Source organism: Cucurbita pepo, chromosome 12 (genome assembly GCF_057944985.1).
Source record: "Cucurbita pepo subsp. pepo isolate OVF chromosome 12, ASM5794498v1, whole genome shotgun sequence".
Taxonomy (NCBI): Eukaryota; Viridiplantae; Streptophyta; class Magnoliopsida; order Cucurbitales; family Cucurbitaceae; genus Cucurbita; species Cucurbita pepo.
The window spans coordinates 14940416-14962673 of NC_141809.1; the positions used below are offsets into that span (position 1 = coordinate 14940416).

A 22258-nucleotide genomic window follows, 5' to 3' on the forward strand; every position below is an offset into this window, starting at 1 on the left:
TTCAAAATCTCTTTAGACAGTGGATATTTGGGCTGCTCTCTGCTCTCTGCTCTCTGCTCACTGCTCACTGCTCACTGTATCCGTCGTCAGCCGTCAGCGTACGGTGGGGCTGCTAAAAGCATTTTTCTTTTATTTTTTTTTATAATTATTATTTTTTTTTTCTTTTAGCAGTGACAGGCGGCGACTCTATTACCATTTGTAATGGCCCAAATCCACTCTGAATAGATATTCTCTGTTTCGGTCGGTTACATATAGTCGTTAACCTTACAGTTTTAAAATATATCTATTATGGATAGGTTTCTACGCCCTTCCAAGGAATATCTAGTTCTCCTGTCTAACCACAATGCCAGATCTCACATAGCCCTAAAAATAATACGAAAGTTGTCCACACAAACTAACTTAAATTCTTTTATATTATTACATTCTCGCTTACGTATTTTTTTTTATGTAAGGTCATCTAATATATATGATCTTATGTAATATCGTCTAATATATATACGATCAATCCAGAGATAACTTTCAAGTTTTTATGATTAGGTCATTTAAAAGAAAAGTAATTTTTTTGTTTAAAACTTTTCTTAATTATACTTGCATATTCTCGAGATCCCTCTGTTTCATATATAGTCTTAATTCATTCATGTGTATTTCTTCACTCATAAGTCGTAATGTTAAATTAAGTTATCACTTCTTTATTGAATTAGTGAAGAAAATTAACATTTACTTTATATGAAACTCATATTTTAGCCTATTTAACCTCATTCACGATGTAACAACATTGTATTACTCGAAAAAACATATTAAATTAGGTTGTCACCCTATGGTTGAAAATTGAAGTGTTAATAAATATCCAATGTTAATTTAAGTTGTGACTTCTTGTCAAAGAAAATAGACCATAATGATAAAGTGGAAAGATTTAATCCTCCAACAATGGGTGGTTGGTGTATGTTTTTTTTAAGTCTGAGATCCAAAAAAAAGCAAAAACCCCAGTGGCCCATCTCATCCTTCAACCATTCAGATTCAGCACACCTTTCACCGATCCCTGCCGCAACCTTTCCTCAATCCTATAACTTCATTCTATGTGGCGCCATTGATCCAGCATTCCCATTTCCCAACTACAAGATTATCCCTATGAACTGCGGTGCCATTTGTTTCTTACAATTTCCCTAACACAAGTCCTTACACTACCCATTCGTTCCCTTTTCATTTCTTCTACTTGCTTATTAGGGCTTGTTTTCTGTCTCTGTCGCGATTTCCTTATCTGGGTGCATTGTATTTCTCATGCTCATTTGATTTGTAGCCTTGTTTTCACAAATATAGCAATATTTCGTTGAGGCCCAACTGGAGTTCATCAAATCTCTTGATTCGATGAGTGGGGTTTCCCGTATGTGTCACGAATCTTTCCATGTACCCCTGATTTGATCTGGGTGTGGACGGTTTTTGGAGTTGGGTATTGTTTATTTCCCCCTCTCTTTGGGATTCGGGAGTTTTTGAAATCCGACAATGGCTGCTTCAGATGAAGAGCTTTCGGATTTGAAGGTCGAGAATGGAGCGAAACACAGCGGGGTTGAGGATGAACCTGAAACTATTGCTATCATGGATGCTGTGAAAGTTTTGTTGCAGGGTTTAGGGGAAGATATCAACAGAGAGGGCATCAGAAAGACCCCCCTCCGTGTAGCCAAGGCTCTTAGAGAAGGAACAAGAGGTGAGAGTTGCCTTATTTCATCGCCATTATTTTAGTAGAATAAGCCTCATAAAGGCATTTGTTTATAAAGAACTGCCACTATTAATTGTGCATGTGTGGTTAGGTGAGTTTGGATGTCTTTCAAAATATTTTTATGGAAGCATAGATAGCTCACTGTTCTCTTGTTCTTATTAGTTCTTAGTACTTGTTTCTAAAAGCTGTTCTTAGCAGCTAACTGCCAAATTACCTTAAAGATTCCAAAAACTTGAAACAAATGAAAACTCTTACATTTTTCTTATGAGGAATTTGAGTATTACGTAAGGATGTCATGGGCAGAGTTTCTTCTAATTTCAGGGTTCTAAGACCGTTCAAGCCTCCATCCCCCATCTTTCCCAGCTTCCAGTTTCTTAAAACATTATGTAAAAGATTTGTCGTGTTGAAATGTTTTTGGAGAAAAGTCCCTTGGCTTGATAATGTGTATGTTTTTATACTGGAAAACAGAGCTGGAGTCCTATACCATCTCTAGTTGAAGCTTCCATCCATCTTGCCCCTGTTTTAGTTTAGTTTTGTTTTTGTTTTTGTGTTTGTTCTTGTTCCTGTTCCTGTTCTGTTTTTCTTCTTGTTCTTTGTTCTTGTTCTGTTTTTGTTTTTGTTTTTGTGCATAGTTGGACATGGGAACACCAGGTTCTTCATCTTGATGCATAGTCTATTTCAGAATTTGTACTGAGATTATGGTGGTATTGGTTTTTGAGAATTAAGAGCATTTTTTGTCCTTATTTTGTCTCTCTTTTACTGCATTGAATTTGTTCTTCATGCTATGTGTGACTTAAGAACTTGTAGAATCAGATAATCATAGTCGACAACTTTAAGGAAACAAAAGGAAGGAAAGGATAAGATGAAGAAATTGCCTGGAAACATATGAATTCTGATGTAAAATGAACATTATCATCTCTTCATTCATATACATAATTCTATTTCAGGGTATGGAGAAACAGCGAAGGACATTATTGAAAGTGCTTTATTCCCCGAAGCTGGACTGCATAATGGTCTTGGTCAAGCTGGAGGTGCAGGTGGGATTGTGATTGTTCGAGATCTTGACTTCTTCTCGTATTGTGAGTCATGTCTGCTTCCATTTCAAGTGAAATGTCATGTGGGTTATGTTCCATCTGGTCAGCAAGTTGTAGGGCTGAGCAAGCTCTCTCGAGTCGCAGACGTGTATGCAAAGCGACTTCAAAAGCCTCAACGTCTGGCTGATCAAATTTGTTCAGCTCTGCACCATGGTATCAACCCAGGAGGTGTTGCTGTTGTGCTTCATTGTTTGCACATTCATTTCCCGAGCTTGGAGTCGGTCTTTCTTGACTCGAAATCCTCAGGATGGGTCAAAGTGCAGGTTCAATCTGGTTTGGGAGCTTTCGAAAACCAAGATGCTGATGCCTGGATGGACTTCTTCAGTCTTTTAAAATTTAGAGGCATAGATCTAAGCAAAGCTGGTGCACCAGATTCAAATTCTCAACTTTGGTGCCCATCTCATTTTCCTTCAGCTTCTAAATTCTCAACCAAAATCGAGTCATTAAACCCGAGAATGACCACTGCAGCGACATCAATTTTGAGGTCGTTAGGTGAAGACCCTTCAAGGGAAGAGCTTCTTGGAACACCTGGTCACTTTGTCAACTGGCTAATGAACTTCCAAAACTGTAATGTTGAAATGAAGATGGATATGAAGAAGCTCAATGGCTTTGCTAATGGTAGAACTCATTTCGAACACAACGAGAACGGTAACCTCTCCGAGAAAAAGATTCAATCAGAGATGAATTTCTCGTTCTGGTCTCAATGCGAGCACCATTTACTTCCCTTTTATGGCGTCGTGCATATAGGATTCTTAAGAGCTGATGGAGTCACTCACCTTGAGAAATCACTTCTAAACTCAGTAATACATTTCTATGGTTTCAAGCTTCAAGTTCAGGAGAGAATGACCAGGCAGATAGCAGAGACAGTCTCATCATTATTAGGAGCAGACGTCGTAGTTGTTGTTGAGGCGAGTCATACCTGTATGATCTCAAGAGGAATTGAGAAGTTTGGTTGCACGACAGCTACAATTGCTGCGCTCGGTCGGTTTTCATCAGATGCAGCTGCAAGAGCCATGTTCTTGCAGAGCATTCCCAAAACTACCATCGGAGAACTGTAAGGACAAGCTTATGATTATGCCTAAGACCCCTTCACAACACACAAGTTTTGCACAACTTGATCAATAGCGCCATACACATTTGGCTGGAAGGTATAGTTTATGGGTCAGGTCATCCTCCCATTCATATTATATTTAGCTGTTTTAGACCAAAGGGATCCAAAAAGGATACCGTTTATACTTGATTTTGTTGGTCGGGAGCCCAGGAGTGGCAGCTTTCCAACAGATTTCATGGCCAGTTTTGGTGCAATTTCTTTACTAGGATGTATATCCATGAAACCTTTATGTATTCCTATCATTCCTCATCTTCTGGGCAAAATCTTGCTTACAAACTACCAATCAAAATTCAGAGGCTAAATTTACCATTTAATATTTTCCATCACTTTTACCTCATATATAAGAAGACAGTGCATTGTCTAATAGGATCCACAAATCATCACAATATGAACAGTTTTAGCATTATTCCACACTGCACAGTTAGGTGACAATATCATTTACCCACCTATTATTTGTAGCAAAAGAACCTCTGAAGTCCAAGACACTGCCCCTTCTTCAATCTAACCACATATGTCGAATCTCATGCCAAACTATCTCCATACCTTTCGAAACGTTCTTAGGTTCCTGTTGCTCGGGATGATGAACGTATACCTGATACAGATAAGCTGAGATGATAACAATCACCATGACGGTTAGGAAGTATGTATTCGCTGATACGGAGGACACATGATCCTGCAAGTGAGCAATCAACTTTGATTAGTGATCCCTTGGAGAAGCAAAATACTGAATTGTTTGATACACGTGCATATTCTGATGTTAAAAAAGAACAAAATGAAAGACATATGAAACTTCGGATAGAACACGAGGCGAAAGAAACCTTGAACACCGTCCAGCTCTTGGGAGAAAGGTTTTTATCAGCATGCTCCAGACAGTAATGTAACATATCAATTATCGTCAACTCCGTGACTGGATCATAACTATCTGCTAGCACATTGGATCATAACTATTGATATCGAAAGCACGGGGAAGCGGGATAATACGAAACCATTGAATCAAATTTCACAAGGAAATTTAGGACATAATATACGGTACCTGGGATGTCAAATATTTGTTTCGCCGATGGAATACCTAATAAATTCCCCAAATGGGCACGCACACGAACACGGTCCGCAAAGGAAAGTAGATCTCCATGGGTTATAACAACAACTGGCTTGTCATCTGTGATTAAAAAGAGAATGAAATTCTAATTTCTCGGCATACAACATGCAACCTAAGGAATGTGATCTTAAAAAAATAAATAATGATAATAATCTTCCTGTTACTCTCATAAACATGATATTATAACTAATGATGAGTGGGATAACTTCACCTCCATATGATAAATAAGGGCAATTGAACGCAGTAGTAATCACTCTTTCATAATCTTTCTCTATGTCATTGCCATCCATTGATTTAAGAACTGAAAGCCCATCGACGACGAATATGACAAAATTAATCATTCTGACCGCCCTAGAAAGAGGGAAGCGTTGGCGAGCTTTACACCTCATTCTATTTATTAAACTTGAAGCATCAGATTTCCTGGGAAGTAATTTACACACATGACGAAGTAAGTCAGGATTGAATTTAAAACTAATGGGAGATGTAACAGTCCAAGCCCACCACTAGCAAATATTGTTCGCTTTAGCCTGTTATGTATCGTCGTAAGCCTCATGGTTTTAAAACGCGTCTACTAGGGATAGGTCTCCATACCCTTATAAGGAATGCTTCGTTCTCTCTAAACACTGCCCAATGTCTGGCTCTAGTCCAAGGAGGGAACGACGCATTTCCTATAAGGGTGTGGAAATCTCTCCCGAACAGATGTGTTTTAAAACTATGAGGCTGACGACGATACGTAACAGGTCAAAGTGGACAATATCTGCTAGCAGAGGGCTATGGTCTCAATTTTAAAACTTCAACCTTGCTACAAGTTCTCCATGATGAACACCCTTGGTCATCCATTGTTTCAACACTTCAATGTTTTCAGACGAGTCATCAGACAGACCACGGGTATCGTATAAACAAAAGGATTTCGACTTTCTCAGAATCATATATTCTTGAAGGAAAAAAGTTCCATCTTCACCAGATGAATTACCTACACCGGAAAGATACAACAATTTTTAAGTTCAAATAAGCAACTCCTATTTTCATTTAGAGAACAGCCTCAAATGAATTCAAAGAAATACATGATACTTGAGCTCTTTCGGGCGCAAAACGGTCCTCGTCAAACACCTTGGAGATCCTATTTATAAGACTACTTTTACCAGATCCTTTCGGACCAATCAATATAAGCGACATTGTTTGTGGGATATCATAGTCAGATAATTTCATTCCACCTACCTGCTCAATCCATGATCCAGGAGAATAGCTGCCAAATAGAGGCTAGCATGTCAATATGAGCAAAATTTAGCAGCATTCTTGAAAATAATAAGAGATATAATACTCATGAACCATCATCAACTTTAATTAGTTCATCTACAACTCAAACAAGGAGTTCACACCGCAATTTGGGCACTACTAGGGACAATAAATTCTTTTCTCACTTCAGAAATAAAAACATGTCAAAAGTAATAGAGATACCTCAAAATTTTTCTCTTAGCCTGATTCAAATTCTCACTACGAATCCGTAATTGATCAGAGCTCTCCAAGATCTCTCTATGTACATTGTTTATCCTCCTCCGATATATTTCAACATTCAAAGCAGATGAAGAAAATTGAGATTCAGTCGCATCAAATTCTCCCATGATTACTCCATTTTCCATATCCGCTTCATCATCCTTAGTTTGCATGCTCAAGTTACTGTTGTTACCCCTTTCTCATCAAGAACAATACCCATAATGAGCAACATCATAAAATTAATTGGGTTTTAACTGGAAAGGGAGTGATTCAGAGAACATGGAACAGAGCAATCGAAACGTATACCTGAGAGTGGGCAGTTGAGTAGCAATTTGCGACTGATCATGCTCGAGAGAAGAACCCCCATCTGCAATTGGGTATTAAATTAAAGCTGTGTCGCAAAATTACTTCGGATAGAAATTAAGCAACAAAAACTTGATGAAGAAACATGGAAATTAGACGCCAATTTCTTCGATCAAAAGAACAGAAAACTGAAAATACGAACAGAGATGATCGTGAAGGATGGAAGGAGTAGAAAGCGAAACAGTATCGCCGCCCATGCTTGCGCCAAGAATTAGGGTCGTGGGAGGATAGAGAAGAAAAATCGGGGCACGTTTTCTTGCGCGCTAAGATTTTGACATGCTTCCATTACGGTTTGAGCAGACTCAACTAAAAAAATGTTTGAGTGGTTGACCAACTAAAAAAATTCAACCCATAAATTAAATCAAATTTTTAAAATTTAAAAAATTTAATCTAATTTACTCTAGAAAAAATAAAATTTAACCCAATTTTAAGTTGACTTAAGATCTCACATTGATTGGAGTGGGGTGCAAAACATTCTTTACAATGGTATAAAAACCTCTCTCCAGTAGACGCGTTTTAAAATCGTGGAACTAACAACGATACATAACAAGTCAAAACTGATAATATCTATTACCGGTAGACTTGAGCTGTTACATTGCGTTATATCTAGATTGGTCTAGTTATCGAGTGATAGGAACACTCCAAAAATTGATTCACAATAACATTTAAAAAAAATTGTTTAAAATGGTTTCAACCATGTTTCCAAAATATAATAGACATAGCCAAATTTGAGCTATTTCTCTGGTTGACCCTTTAAACCTAAGGCTCGACGATAATTTTGCCAGTGGCATGACCCTCGATACTCCGAGCCCAAGCCCTTTGAGCCTCACTCAAAGGATGCTTCGAGTCAATCACAGTCTTGAGCTTCCCTTCTTTCATTAACTTAACCAAATGTTCCAAATCCTTTCCTTTAGGATTTAGTAGCAAAGGCACCAACTTCTTCTTTGAGAAGCTCACCTTCTGAAGACCATAAGTCAACAACGTCCCAATTCCAGGGGTAATATCTATCACTTTCCCAGTTGGACTCAAATTAGCCTTGAACCTCGACCACGGTATCCCGGTTGCACAATGTACTACAATGTCGTATTTACGCCGTGACGGGCTGATTAAAGCAGCACCATCCGGGGTCGTGTAGTCAAGAACCTCATCTGCCCCTAACTTTCGGACGAGCTCGATGTTACGACTCCCACAAGTTGCTGTTACATGAGCATTTTGAAGCTTCGCCAGTTGAATGGCATAGTGTCCGACCCCGCCCGAGGCTGCAGTAACCAGAATGTTTGGCTGCTGTCCAGGGACTTCATCGAGATGTGTGAGGGCTTGGTAAGCGGTTAGACCGGCAACGGGTAAGCCTGCAGCTTCAGCAGCTGAGACTTCCGGTGGTCTGTGGGCTGTTATGCTCTCTTTTACGGCCGAAAATTCAGCCAACCCGCCTCCATTCTGCCATTGATAACAAAATCTCGAGATTTATATCTTATTTTAGTTTCTAAACTTTCAATTTTATGTCACGTAAAAGATTATTAGAACTCACGAACGGGTTAACCATAGCTAAGACTTTATCACCAGCTCTGAACTTCTTTACTCCCACCCCTACAGCTACTACCTCTCCAGCCACATCAGTGCCTAAAATTCCAAAAGGAAAACGTATATCAACACATGAAAGCACAAGAACACAGTTCAGTAGATATCATCTCAAACAATTCTTACCAGGAATAAAAGGGAACTTGCGGGGAAGAAATGGCCTTAACATCCCTTTCTGGACTTTCCAATCAAAAGGATTAATACTTGCTGCCTCTACTTTTACAACTACTTCATCCTTCTCTGGACTTGGAACTGGAACTTGACTATGCTGCACAAATTTTAACTTCTTCTATTAAAAAATTATGATGAAATATATTCTTGATCCATGAGATTTTGTGTCGATAATCGATTTAGTCTCTAAAGTTTCGAATCAAACACTTAAGTCTTTCAAGGATTGACAAAGGACTTAGAATCATTTCTCAAACTTCAAAATGGATCAAATAGACAATTAGCCCTAAATTTTAGGGCTAGAAATTAATTTTGTAAACAGCATATTTACATAATGGATTGTAAATGGATAAACAGAGAGACTCGACGAAATCCACAGGATTTGAGCGATGAAGACGCAGAAAGGGAAATATGAAGCGGAAAAAACCTTTAAAGCAGCAGGTCCGCCGCCATAAGCATCGTATTGAACTGCGCACATGAAATTCTCAGCCATCGCTGGAGTGTCGATGAATGAAAGAGTGCGGACAGTGGTTGAAGCGTCTGCAAGAGATTATACGATACGAATTGTAAAATGTATCACTCTTGTGATGTGTGGCCGTTGCTTTGCCGGCGTTTCGCGGACGTGGAGGATTCTCCACCGCCATTGAAACCAAGGTCTACGCGCTCAACAGATAACCTAAGAAAATTGTTCTTTTACTCCCAAAATTTCGGAGAAACAAAAATTTGTATTACTTCATAAATGACTTCGCTTTGTCTTAATAAATTCTACACATATTTATACTTACTGGTAGGGGCATTAACGTAATTTTACAAAATTACGTTAAATATTATATTTTACCTTTTTAACAGAAATTATCTTTAAAATTTTATTTGAAATGAATATATTCTTTAAAATTATATATTAAAAATTGAGAAAATTTCAACTCTGATCCCTATAATTTTTTTTTTTTTTTTTCGGGAATTTCTATTCCAATCTCTGTGAAAATAAACAGAAAATTAGAGAATTAAATATAAAACGGGATGGAGACCTGTGGACATCTCTATTCACTAATTCCTAACCACGAACAATGATGATTTGGAATCGAGAACGATATGTACTTAAGACGGTAGATGTTATTGGGCTGGGAGTGACAATTTTAGGCGTGGATTCTTCATGAAAAATTCACGAGAATAGATTTCCCACACTAAAATATTTTTATACGTCGAACATACGCTACTATGGCTCCACAATAATTTTGCCGGTGGCATGGCCATTCATGCTCTTTGCCCAAGCCTCCTCAGCCTGGCTCAAAGGGTACCTTGAATCAATCATACTCTTCACCTTCCCTTCCTTAATCAAATTCACAACATACGCTAAATTCTCGTTCTTGAAAGACATCGACCACATAGGCACCAGCTTCTTCTTAGAGAAGGTAAGTTTCTTAATGGCGAAAGTTAACACCGTTGACGCGTTTGCCGGGGTTATGTCGACCACCTTACCGTTTGAGCTCAAATTACGCTCGAACACGGACCATGGGATCCCTGTGGCACAATGGATCACTGCATCATACTTCTTGCCTGATGGACTCTTCAAGGCTGCCCCTTCTGAGGTCTTGTAGTCTATGACCTCATCTGCGCCCAAGCTCTTCACGAACTCGATGTTTCGGGCGCCACACGTAGCGGTCACGTGAGTGTTTCCTAGCTTTGCTAGCTGAACGGCGTAGTGGCCGACGCCGCCAGAGGCAGCTGTGATGAGAATGTTTGATTGAGGACCGTTTCCATCAAGCTTGATCCCAGCAGCTTGGGTGAGAGCTTGGTGTGCTGTTAAAGCCGCAACAGTTAGAGCAGCGCCATCGGCTGCGGTCACTTCGGGCGGCCTAATAACTGTTGAAGCTTCCTTTGCTACAACATATTCAGCAAGTCCACCTCCGGTCTGTCATTGTCATACAAAAACATGAACACTTCCAATAGCATATGAATCAATGATGCAACTCTTGAGCTCGAGCAGACATTGTCTACTTTGACCCGTTATATATCGCCGTCAGCCTTACGATTTTAAAACGTATTTGTTAAGGAGAGGTTTCCATACCCTTATAAGCAATGTTTCGTTATTTTCTCGAATCGGTGTGAGATCTACAATCCATCCCCTTAGGAGCACAGCCTCCCCATTAGCACACCGCTTGGTGTCTGACCATTTGTAACAGTCAGACACTGGGCGGTGTGCGCGAGAGTACACTGGACCCCTAAGAGGTGGATTGTGAGATCCCACATCCGTTAGAGGGAGAAACAAAGTATTTTTTATAAAGGTCTGAAAACCTCTCCCTAACAGACACGTTTTAAAATCGTGAAGCTGACGACGATAGGTAACGAGCCAAAACAGACAATATCTACTAGTGGTGGGCTTGAGCTGTTATTTATCAAAATCATGATTTCCTTGCTCATGGTTAACCAAGATTAACGGTGGAAAAGGGTGAATGATACTTACAGCATGGTTAAGAAACGTCACGACTTTGTCCCCAACTTTTAGCCTCTTCACCCATGATCCAACCTCTAAAACTTCTCCCGTCACATCAGTACCTATTTCAAATTTATTGTCAGTCATACTGTGACAGTCTCATCAAATAATTCTTCACTAAACCAAGCGTTAAAGTCGAGCCGAGAATTCAGAACGAACATGGAATATGAGGAAAGTTTCGAGGAAGAAAGGGACGGACGACTCCCTTCTGAATTTTCCAATCAAATGGATTCAGACTAACTGCTTCTACTTTCAGCAAAACTTCATCATCTTTGGGTCCGGGAATCGGAACTTCTACATGCTGCACGAAGAAACGATATCGGATGTCGAGATCAAACCATCAACTTTGAGATAGTAACAACGTTATCGAATATAAGTCATATAAAATGAGTAGAGAGCAACAAGTTTGAAAGGAGGAACCTTGAGAGCAGCCGATCCGCCGCCGTAGGCTTCATAGCGAACTGCCTTCATGAGCCTGGAAGTAGTGGAAGCCATCGCCGGATACCAATAGTTTCTTTGAGAATCAGAGGCTTAAACTTAGTGCTATGCTTTGATTATTGACCATTTTATGTAGTTGGGTTTGATTTTGTTCTTTGTTTCTTGGGTTGAATTCAATGTTCAAAGGCAAAGGCTATACAAGTGTGGTACCCACCGCCGGCTCTTTGGAAAATGGGTGTTTTTCTTTGATCTTCAATGAACGTTCAACTTTTCATTGAGTGATCAAGCAAGTGCCACATGGCCTACAATCTTGTTTGTATGAAGCTAAAGGTTTTTGGGTTCGAGTTCAAGGCGGCCTATTCATCTTCTAGACACAATCTAGACACAAGTCGTTGAATAAGATGAAGGATTTATACAATGTAAGCCAACGGGTACGAAGGATCATTGACTAATCAATGTTGATTTTGGGCTAAAATCAACACTGACCACTAACACGTTGATCTTTTATGGGTTAATTTTAGCAGTGTTAGCATCGCCCATTGTCAATGATTTGTTGGTCGACTCCATTTTTTCATCTTCATTGTTCATCGGTAATAAATTTCCTCACAAATAATTTACTTTATTTACAATAATACACATTTTTACCCATTCAAATGATAATATTCACCACATGGAAAGGAAATTACCGACTTAAAATTTACTAACTTAAAAATTATATATAAAAAATAAAAATTAAAAAAAAAAAAAGTTCTCTTATACATTCAACAAATTATTAAAATTGTAAAATTTATGAAATTTAGCAAATTTATTCAATTATTAATATGATTATAGGTAGAGTTTGACACTATTTTCTATTAAAATTAGATATTTTCTGACATTTTTTGTTTTTTTTTTATTTTTATTTTTCCGGACGTGAAAATGGAGAATATCTTGAAACAAATTTCGTTAATCAAATTATAAAATATTAAATGTAAATTAAAAATATCTTTCAAAATTCAAATATCCTATTTTTTTTTTCTTTTTTATTTAAATATATAAACTCTAAAATTACAATTTTATAATCCAACCAAGCGATCAATACACCACTGGCGAGGGCCCCTCTCAGAGCCGATAAGATAAGATGATAATGATAAGATAAGTTATCTGACAAAATATTCGATTTTTTTTTTCCAATTAAAATAAATATATATATATATATTTTTATATTCAAACTCCCGATGCACCCTTCCGTATTCTAACTTTTCCACCTTCTTCCCTAAACCATTTTATTCTCCCTCTCTCCCATAGCTTTCCCTTTGGTTGCAGAGCTTCAACATTCCTGTTGAATGTGTTGGATGATGGAAGTCCCACATCGACAAATTTAGGGAATGATCATGGGTTTATAAGTGAGGAATACTAACTCCATTGGTATGAGACATTTTGGGGAAGCCCAAAGCAAAGCCATGAGAGCTTATGCTCAAAGTGGACAATATCATACCATTGTGGAGAGTCGTGTTCGTCTAACATGGTATCAGAGCCATGCCCTAAACTTAGTCGTGCCGTCGTGTTCGTCTAACATGGTATCAGAGCCATGCCCTAAACTTAGTCGTGCCAATAGATTGATAAATCCTCAAATCCTCAAATATCGAACAAAGAACTCCTAAAGAAAAGGAGCCAAGCCCCTCCTCGAAGGCAGTAAAAAATGACTAAGACTCCAAAGGAGTCGAGCCTCGATTGAGGGGAGGCGCACTTTGTTCGAGGGGAGGTGTTGGATGATGGAAGTCCCACATCGACTAATTTAGGGAATGATCATGGGTGGTATGAGGCCTTTAGGGAATGATCATGGACAATATCGTGTTGGATGATGGAAGTCCCACATCGACTAATTTAGGGAATGATCATGGGTGGTATGAGGCCTATAGGGAATGATCATGGACAATATCATACCATTGTGGAGAGTCAGTGTTCGTCTAACAGAATGACCATTCTCTCTCTCTCCACATTTCTCTTCCTTCTACTCCTATATTCAACTCCAATCGCTCCGATTTCGCTCTCGGTTTCCTTGCTGGTTTCTCCTTCTGGAAGCCACCGCTTACTGCTAGGCCCCGGTCTTTGGCTGTTCTAGCTAGTGCCGGATCCAGTCACTGCGAGTTCGGCAGTTTTAATACTCCTTTGAACCCGAGGTCTTCCGTCGGCAAGCATCTGACTAGAGTTTTGCAGAATTATAGGCAGCTCTTCCATGCTTCTGTCCAGGATGAGTTGAAACGCTTGGCCGATCGGCGTGATGCTGCTGTTGATCGTATGTTGCTCGCTGCTGGCTCTGATGAAGCCTTGCTGCATAGGTTTGTGTTTTCCTCCCTTTCTGATTCTGAATCTGATGGTTTGAGGATGATACGATTTCGATGTATGGCCTTTTTTTTTTTTTTTTTTTTTTGGTCGAGCAGATTCTTTAAAACAACTTCTCAAATACTTAACCTCTTTTTCTTTTTTTTTTTCTCCTTTATGATTAGTCTATTCTATATGGTTTGGTTGAGATTCCTTGCACTGTGGACAACTCCGTTGACGTGATTGAATTATACTGTGATTAGATCTTTCAAACAGGTGGTTCCTTTCTGGTACACGGCGTTTGGTTTTAAGGACCTATCGAGATAGCGTGTGCTTGTCTATGTGTTATCAAATTGATAAAGATAATTATGTGAACAGATTGTTACATATTCAGGCATAACGAAAGATAGGCAGGGGTGGAAGAATAGAGAGAGAGAGAGAGAGAGAGAGAGAGAGAGAGGGGTGAAGAACGAAAGAATTTTTGCTAAAAAACATTGGATTGGGAAGAGAAGCGGAGTGTGATGGTGGTATGGAGTTTGTGTTAGGTTGGCCTTTTCTGTTTACAGTTAACAGCTTGGAGTCCCTTTCTATGAGGCCAAAGCCAGTATCAAACAGCAGATAGGGACCTTAGACACTTGAACATTAAGCCTTTTTTTCTTTTTTCTTCCACATGAAGACTCTTCCCCTGAGGCCTATGGAGCCCTCGAACAGCCTCTCCTTAATCGAGGCTTGACTCCTTCTCTAGAGCCCCCAAACAAACTACACCATTTGTTCGACACTTGAGTCATTTTTTACTACAGTTTCGAGACCCACAACTTCTTTGCTCGACATTTGAAGATTCTATTGACACAACTAAGGTAAGGGCATGGCTCTGATACCATGATAGGAACTAGAGCCTCTACAATAGTATGATACTGTCCACTTTGAGTATAAGCTCTCATGACTTTGCTTTTGGTTTCCTCAAAAGGCCTTATACCAATGGAGATGTATTCCTTGCTTATAAACCTATGATCAATCTTTTAATTAGCCGATGTAGGACTCCTCTCCCAACAATCCTCAACATTTTCCATCTCTTATAACTCGGTGATCACTTTAGTAGTTAGCACTACACACAAATGTATTGAGTATTGCATTCAAGATCAATCTTTTAATTAGCCGATGTAGGACTCCTCTCCCAACAATCCTCAACATTTTCCATCTCTTATAACTCGGTGATCACTTTAGTAGTTAGCACTACACACAAATGTATTGAGTATTGCATTCAAGAACAAAAAGTATTGATGGCTAATGGCCAACTTTATTTGTCAGGCTTAAACATTCATTGCTAGCTTATGGTATTTGATTAGGAAGTAATGTCCATTTTTACTGACATATCTTAATTCCAGGAGGATTGCACAATTGAAGGAGCAGGAGTGCCAAATAGCAGTCCAAGATGTCATGTACATGCTCATTTTCTATAGATTTTCTGAAATCAGAGTTAATTTGGTACCCAAGCTCTCTAGATGTGTTTACAATGGAAGACTAGAAATCTGGCCATGCAAGGACTGGGAACTGGAGTCCATTTACGAGTTGGAGGTCCTTGAGATGATTAAAGAACACATAACCGCAGTGATTGGTTTGAGAGCAGATTCGAGTGTCACAGACAACTGGGCTATGACCAACATCAAACAAGCACATCTGGGCCATGTTTACGTAGCCTCCATCCTATATGGCTACTTCTTGAAGTCTGCTTTATTGAGGCATCACCTGGAGCAAAGACTCGCCATACCGAACGTACACCGTAACGGTGGCGGTCAGAAAACTTTCCTCCAGTCCCCAGAGATGTGTCTTTATGGATTTAGAAATCTTCTTTCCGGTCGTCGTCGTAGCAACGTGCTACCGGTGGCGCATAACCAGGAATTTAACAGCAATCAGGAGATGGAGGCAGAGAAGTTAAAGCGTTTCTTGACAGGGTTTGATTCTGAGGCGTTGCAGAGGTGTGCAAAGCTGAAATCTAAGGAGGCCGTGAGTCTACTTGAGAACCATAGTCGTGCATTGCTGGGAAACGAGGAAGTCGGTTTTGTGGAGAGGGATGAGGTGATAGCGACTTCATTTTCAAGCTTGAAGAGATTGGTTTTGGAGGCTGTTGCTTTTGGTTCTTTCCTTTGGGATGCAGAGGAGTATGTGGACGCCATTTATAAGCTCAAGGAGAACTAATCCAGAAGGTATGTTTGTAGATACAATAACACTTACTGTGTACATAAGATGAGTTGCAGACACATTTCACGAAAGTTCAACCATGGAATTAACCCAAGGAAAGCTCTGATACTAAATGATAAGGAATCATTGCATGAGAAGTAAGATTCGGATTACTTTGTTGATCAAATATCTCAAGGCAAGAACACTTGTTTGAAATTTGAATTATTCTACAAGCAAGATTATCATGTCAAGCTTGAATGATTCTAAACATGCTAACCACACTAATAGAATAGCACAACTGTTATTTTCCTGCATTTTTCAAGCCTTCTCTACAAAGATAACGTAAATGGTTTTGTATATTTTCGAAATGAAACAGACCTTACCTTAGTCATTTTAAGAGGAATTGGGATTTCCCTATTAGGCTAGGTCATTTTGGGGCAAGCGGATCATTTCTGATGAAGAGAATGATTGAGAGTTCTTGCAGGGTGGAACCTACCAAACACGAGATGATCTTTCAACGAACAAGACCTTTTTTGAATAAGTCAATTCATTTGGGATCCTGCATATCCACTCTTTTTCCTGTTCAAAAATCAGTCTTTTGTCTCTATGTTTTCTAATTAAGAATTCTTTGCAAACGAAAAGATGTCAAAGGGGTCGATAGCATTCCTATTTTAGGACCATAATTAATCACAATCTAAGATTATATATAAAATTAAAGCAAAAATATGAAATAAAAAAGAAAAGAATTTTAAAAACTCAATTCGAGTAAAATTATAGCAAAAAGAATTTTAAGTTTATATATATTGTTTGTTTAATAAAATTTATAAGTTTTCTTGGACACCGACTGCTAGGTGGAGCCCTCTCTCTTTCTCCCCTTCTTCGTCCTCTCTTTGCTCAGAGTGGACAATGGCGATCCCGCGGAATGGTGGTAGAAGCGGCAATGGAGATATTCTTCGAAGCTTGCCTACAATCTGCTCCTTCAGAGCCCTCGTCTCCTCCATTTCGCTTGCATTTTCTCTCTTCCTCTCTTTCTCCTTCTTCTTCACTTCCACCACTCACTCTTCCGATCTCACACTCACTGTAAGTTCTCCTGTTTCTCTCTTCCTTCTTTTTTATTTCTTCCGATCTTACCATCTCTGTGTTTTCTTCTAGTTTTGCATTGTTTCTTGTTACTGGACTTCTCATTTGTGGAGAGTATTAGTTAAAAATCGGCGTTCTCCTTCTATTTTAATTTGCATGTTTTGTGTTTGTGTTTGTGTTTGTGTTTGTGTTTGGATCTGGTTTCCGTAGATTCTCAGCCTCGCCTTAGATTGGAATTCTTCTTGAAATTATCTCCTGAATGTACATTTTTCCAAAGTTTGCAATATCAGAAGGTTGCTTTTCAGATATTGATATTCGTTGTGCTGTTTATTTTTCTCTGGCACTGAAGTAAATGTATGTTGTATGATTTTATGAAATTTAGGGTTACCATTCTGTTCCTTACACAATCAATTCGAGAACAAGGCTTCCGTTGGCTGTTAAATCGGACCCGCTAAAACCGCGGCTAGCCCAGATCAGGAAGCAAGCCGATGACCATCGGAATTTGCTGAACGCCTATGCCGCATATGCTCGAAGGCTGAAATTGGAGTACTCGAAGCTTGTTAGGGTATTCGCGGATCTTTCCCAGAATTATACGGATCTCAATAATAAACCCATCTACCGTAGTCTCTTTAAGCCTGAAACGGCTTCCATCAATGAGGCTTTGCTTCGTCAGTTTGAGAAAGAGGTAAAAGCGCGTATAAAAGTCACGAGACAAGTCATTGCCGAAGCCAAAGAATCATTTGACAATCAACTTAAGATCCAGAAATTGAAGGATACGATTTTTTCAGTGAATGAGCTATTGTCGAAAGCCAAGAAACAAGGTGCTTTCTCGAATTTAATTGCTGCAAAGTCTCTTCCAAAAAGCTTGCACTGCATTGCAATGAGGTTGATGGAAGAGAGAATTGCACATCCAGATAAATATTCAGATGTAGGAAAGCCAGTGCCACCAGAAATAGAGGATCCAGGACTTTACCATTATGCAATATTCTCAGACAATGTAGTTGCTGCATCGGTGGTCGTTAATTCAGCTGTTAAGAATGCTGAAGAACCATGGAAGCATGTGTTTCATGTTGTCACTGACAAGATGAATCTTGGGGCAATGCAAGTTATGTTCAAACTCAAGGATTATAGTGGAGCTCACATTGAAGTCAAGGCAGTGGAGGATTATAAGTTCTTGAATTCTTCCTATGTTCCAGTGCTTCGCCAGTTAGAGTCTGCAAATTTACAGAGGTTTTACTTTGAGAATAGTGTTGAAAATGCAACGAAGGATACAACAAACATGAAGTTCAGAAATCCCAAATACCTATCAATTCTGAACCATTTGCGGTTTTACTTACCTGAGATGTACCCAAAACTACACAGAATTCTGTTTTTGGATGATGACATAGTAGTCCAGAAGGACCTGACTGGCTTGTGGAAGATCGATATGGATGGAAAAGTAAACGGGGCGGTGGAGACATGTTTCGGTTCGTTTCATAGATATGCACAGTACATGAATTTTTCACATCCATTGATCAAGGCGAAGTTTGATCCCAAGGCATGTGCATGGGCTTATGGAATGAACTTCTTCGATTTGGATGCTTGGAGAAGGGAAAAATGTACAGAAGAATATCACTACTGGCAGAATATGGTAAGACGAATTGTATTCTGAATGTTCATTGGCTTCCTAATAAGCTTTTAGGCATTTATTTAAGGCGCGTTTCTTATACTCTTGAAACTGTTTTCGAGCGTTCCCCAATCAACCAGTTGAGCCAAAAGACGTTCTTGATTCCTTGCACTTGCTCTATCTTTAACCTATAAGTTATTGTTGCATGCAGAATGAAAATCGGTCCTTGTGGAAATTGGGGACATTGCCTCCTGGTTTGATCACGTTCTACTCCACAACAAAGCCACTGGACAAGACATGGCATGTCCTTGGACTTGGTTACAAGCTCAGCATCAGCAAGGGCGAGATTGAAAATGCTGCAGTTGTGCACTTCAACGGGAACATGAAACCATGGCTAGACATTGCAATCACACAATTTCGGCCATATTGGACCAAGTATGTGGATTATGATTTAGAGTTTTTCCAAGCCTGCAATCTTGGCCTTGAAATTGCCTGATGCCTGTTCATCCTTACAGTGGTGTTATAGGACGACAGATCTTGGCTGTGCTTGTCCTAAGGAAAGCATTGACCATTATTAGCTCCTATAATGCCATCATTTTGATTCCCTTCTATGTGTTAAATAGGAATATTTTGAGTATAAAGTAATTATATTAATTTTTTTTGGAGGAAGAGTGAAGGATAGTGCATTTCAATTCTGAACATGAAATGAAAAACTGGCCGGATGTGCATGTTCGTTTGAACCTTCCACCTTTTTCTTTGATTTTATTTTTTGGTTTTTACTTTTAAAATTTGTTTTTGTTTCTCACATTCTTTTTACAGGAAAAGATTTAAATTTCTAGTCATGAAAAAAAAAAAAAAAAAAAAAAAAAAAAAAACTATTTTTCTTTCGGTTGTAAATTTGGCTTTGACTTAGAAAAAAACGGTTGGGAAATCCAGGATGGAGCCAAAATGAGCAAAGTAAGCTGAACCGTTGCTTTTTTATTTAGCTTTTCCCGTTCTTTTTGTTCTTTTGGTTAATTTACAAACTCTTTGATAATATCAATTTCATTTTATTTTTTAAATATTTTTAATTTCTCATTTATGCACTAGTATTTGTTTTTATTTCAAGTGAGATGATTAGATATAGTTTTTTGTATGTTACATGAAGTTATAAATAATGTTGGGTTTTTATTTATAAATAAGTTATGAATTATTTCCTTTTTCTTCCTTTACCAAAAAGAAAGTTGAATTCATATTTTTCAATTGATTAGTTAAAAATAAATAATACTGTATAGAACATTTTCTAGCGTCTCTTAATTTGCACTTAAACAGCATGAAATAAATTAGCAAGCATGGAAAGGGTAGTGAGATTTAAATGTTAGAGCAAGTAGAGGTAACTCTTAACCCTGTATATATAAGCCAATTCACTTGGAGATGAACCAATAATTTATTTTCTAAACCCAAAAAATGGAATCAATTTTTGAAAAAATTTAACCCAATGTAAGCATTTGTCTAACCCGACCCAAAACCATATGAATCGAGTCGAGTTGGACAAGTGTTTCAGATTGTTAGCACCACTCTACTTTAAAGTTTGAAACTCATATAATAAAGCAATATATCCCTACAAAGAAATAAGAGGAGAGATTATCCCACGGCACTCAACATGATATTCATATGCAGTTTACCTTAAAAAGGTTGGTACAATTTTAAAGGATTTAGGGTTTGGATGCAATTCAAAGCTTGTCCATAATATTGAACAATTCCAAAACAAAACAACTCACTCCAACTTTATTCTCATTCATTCATAACGGGCTTGTTCTCACTGGCTTTTGGTCTCTGTTCTTTTGGCTTCTGCTCTTCCGTTTTCCTACACCATTCAATTCATTCAAAGATTAACACACTGAATTTGTAGGGAATGATATTTCAAATGAAGGTAAGGCAATAAAAGTAACTGAATATGTAATAATTAAAAAAGGTTGAAGACCACTTCTAATCATGTAGCAATTTACACGGAAAATATTTGAAACCAAACCCAACCCAACTCAACATTTTTCTAAATCATTTAACATCATAAAGAAAATGGAATTTGAAGCCAATAAAGCTTTATGATGCATATATCTTTTTATGTTCATCATAAAAAATATGCCGCCATATTCAAATTCAAATGTCCAGCACTTGTTCACCTTACGTTTACGAGTGTGCAATATATGTCTAACAATTGTTCACCTTAATACATGTCTATTATGTTTAACAAATGCTTGACACGTTTTGCACATAAACACCTCATACCCTCAAGTGTATGCGCTTCATATTCAACATTCAATCACATGGTTGCATTCGAGCACTCAGAGATTAATCTTAGTTAGCGTAAAGCTCATGCATGGGTTTCCAATTCAATCTATGAAGCAAGCCTAATACTCCACGCTAAATCTTGCAGAAAAAAGTTTAACAAGGCTGGAACTAAAAATCAGAACTAGAAAATGGTGGAATTCTTCGCAAAAGTAAGAGAAATAGCATCAACATCAACAATAGGATAAGAGAAAAAATGGCATAAAAAAAGATCAAATCCTAATTTAGAGGTTTTAGGATCAAGAATGGTCGAAAGAGATGGTAAGCAGATTGGCTAAACAAACAGTGACTGGACAAGTCCTTCAAAAGACATGTTACGCTAAAAATCAAACCTAATACTCACGAGTTCAAGCCAACAAATGAAAACCAACTTCTTTACCCAACGAAGAATCTTCCATCGATCAAAGCATATTAAGTTACTCGCTTTGATAAACATCTGGTGAAAAGTTGACGACAGAAATGATATTCACTAATGCCATTACATCAATAAAGACTAAGACGCTTTTGAATTACAAATTAAGAGGAAGCGTTCAACATAACATCAGATTTCTAAAGAAAATGATAGATATGCTCTCAAATTGATAGATTATAATATTGACACAAAAATCTCCTTGAAAATCTAACAACCTGTTAAAGGTCATTAGACATATGCATTCAAACCCTAAAAAAAAAAAAAAAACAGGAACAAAATAATAGAAGGATGCAGAGTTCGGCGACTCGTCGGAATGATACAAATCGTTAAGATAGAGAATACCTCTTGTCGGAAGGGCCTCCTTTCTGGCTGAGGAAGGAGCGGAAGAGTGGGGAGTTAACGTCGTAAATCATTGTCGGAGAGAATATTAAGCTTTCACGAAACAGAACGAAACCCTAATTTGTTGCGAATCTAAAAGCGTGGGAAGATGAAGGCTTTAATTTTATAGAACCATATTGGGCCGCCGGGTGAGCGGGTATCCGGCCCAAGTCAACACGGCCTCTTATCGCTTAATAAAATAAAATTAATACACAATTAGAAAGAATTTAATTATGAAGGCATTTACACGTGTCGCATTCCTAGGAGGGTTTGATAAAGTATGGGTGAGACTATGCGTAATCCACATTTCCCTCCAAAAATTGAGACAATTTTTTAGGCACCACAACCCTACGATTCCCCACGCGCTTTCTTTCTCTCTCTAGCAATTTGTTAATATTTTTTTTAGGAAATTATAAAAA

General features: G+C 38.4%; 7 protein-coding genes across 8 annotated transcripts; 3 read left to right on the plus strand and 4 right to left on the minus strand.

The window, feature by feature from the left end:
• Positions 1–952: 952 nt before the first annotated feature.
• LOC111806853 (GTP cyclohydrolase 1) lies at positions 953–4233 on the plus strand. The gene is made up of 2 exons (XM_023692353.2): positions 953–1702; positions 2662–4233. Exons 1-2 carry the CDS (start codon positions 1501–1503, stop codon positions 3864–3866), a joined length of 1407 nt encoding a protein of 468 aa, XP_023548121.2. The 5' UTR covers positions 953–1500; the 3' UTR covers positions 3867–4233.
• LOC111806854 (P-loop containing nucleoside triphosphate hydrolases superfamily protein) lies at positions 2586–7178 on the minus strand. The gene is made up of 9 exons (XM_023692354.2): positions 7018–7178; positions 6819–6879; positions 6477–6707; positions 6083–6264; positions 5817–5991; positions 5230–5438; positions 4953–5078; positions 4738–4841; positions 2586–4592 (listed from the first exon to the last, which is right to left on the minus strand). Exons 1-9 carry the CDS (start codon positions 7070–7072, stop codon positions 4416–4418), a joined length of 1320 nt encoding a protein of 439 aa, XP_023548122.2. The 5' UTR covers positions 7073–7178; the 3' UTR covers positions 2586–4415.
• A 241-nt stretch (positions 7179–7419) lies between these two features.
• On the minus strand, positions 7420–9341 carry LOC111806551 (chloroplast envelope quinone oxidoreductase homolog). Of its 2 annotated transcripts, none has more exons than XM_087129381.1 (4): positions 9049–9341; positions 8580–8716; positions 8404–8495; positions 7420–8312 (listed from the first exon to the last, which is right to left on the minus strand). In XM_087129381.1, the coding sequence occupies exons 2-4, from the start codon at positions 8620–8622 to the stop codon at positions 7635–7637; spliced, it is 813 nt and encodes a 270-aa protein (XP_086985507.1). In that variant the 5' UTR covers positions 8623–8716; positions 9049–9341; the 3' UTR covers positions 7420–7634. The 2 variants fall into 2 exon arrangements, with proteins under 2 accessions (XP_086985507.1, XP_023547687.2); XM_023691919.2 differs by having other exon boundaries at positions 8580–8721.
• Positions 9342–9600: 259 nt separating this feature from the next.
• On the minus strand, positions 9601–11693 carry LOC111807579 (chloroplast envelope quinone oxidoreductase homolog). Its single transcript, XM_023693361.2, has 4 exons — positions 11536–11693; positions 11275–11416; positions 11086–11177; positions 9601–10533 (listed from the first exon to the last, which is right to left on the minus strand). The coding sequence occupies exons 1-4, from the start codon at positions 11608–11610 to the stop codon at positions 9838–9840; spliced, it is 1005 nt and encodes a 334-aa protein (XP_023549129.2). The 5' UTR covers positions 11611–11693; the 3' UTR covers positions 9601–9837.
• A 1072-nt stretch (positions 11694–12765) lies between these two features.
• LOC111807532 (UV-B-induced protein At3g17800, chloroplastic-like) lies at positions 12766–16272 on the plus strand. The gene is made up of 3 exons (XM_023693285.2): positions 12766–12881; positions 13513–13874; positions 15243–16272. The coding sequence occupies exons 1-3, from the start codon at positions 12879–12881 to the stop codon at positions 16051–16053; spliced, it is 1176 nt and encodes a 391-aa protein (XP_023549053.2). The 5' UTR covers positions 12766–12878; the 3' UTR covers positions 16054–16272.
• Positions 16273–16941: 669 nt separating this feature from the next.
• LOC111807531 (galacturonosyltransferase 8-like) lies at positions 16942–19461 on the plus strand. The gene is made up of 3 exons (XM_023693284.2): positions 16942–17115; positions 17498–18745; positions 18933–19461. Exons 1-3 carry the CDS (start codon positions 16942–16944, stop codon positions 19215–19217), a joined length of 1707 nt encoding a protein of 568 aa, XP_023549052.2. The 3' UTR covers positions 19218–19461.
• Positions 19462–20344: 883 nt separating this feature from the next.
• LOC111806514 (wound-induced basic protein) lies at positions 20345–21944 on the minus strand. Its single transcript, XM_023691861.2, has 2 exons — positions 21804–21944; positions 20345–20567 (listed from the first exon to the last, which is right to left on the minus strand). The coding sequence occupies exons 1-2, from the start codon at positions 21872–21874 to the stop codon at positions 20495–20497; spliced, it is 144 nt and encodes a 47-aa protein (XP_023547629.1). The 5' UTR covers positions 21875–21944; the 3' UTR covers positions 20345–20494.
• Between the last annotated feature and the right edge of the window lie 314 nt (positions 21945–22258).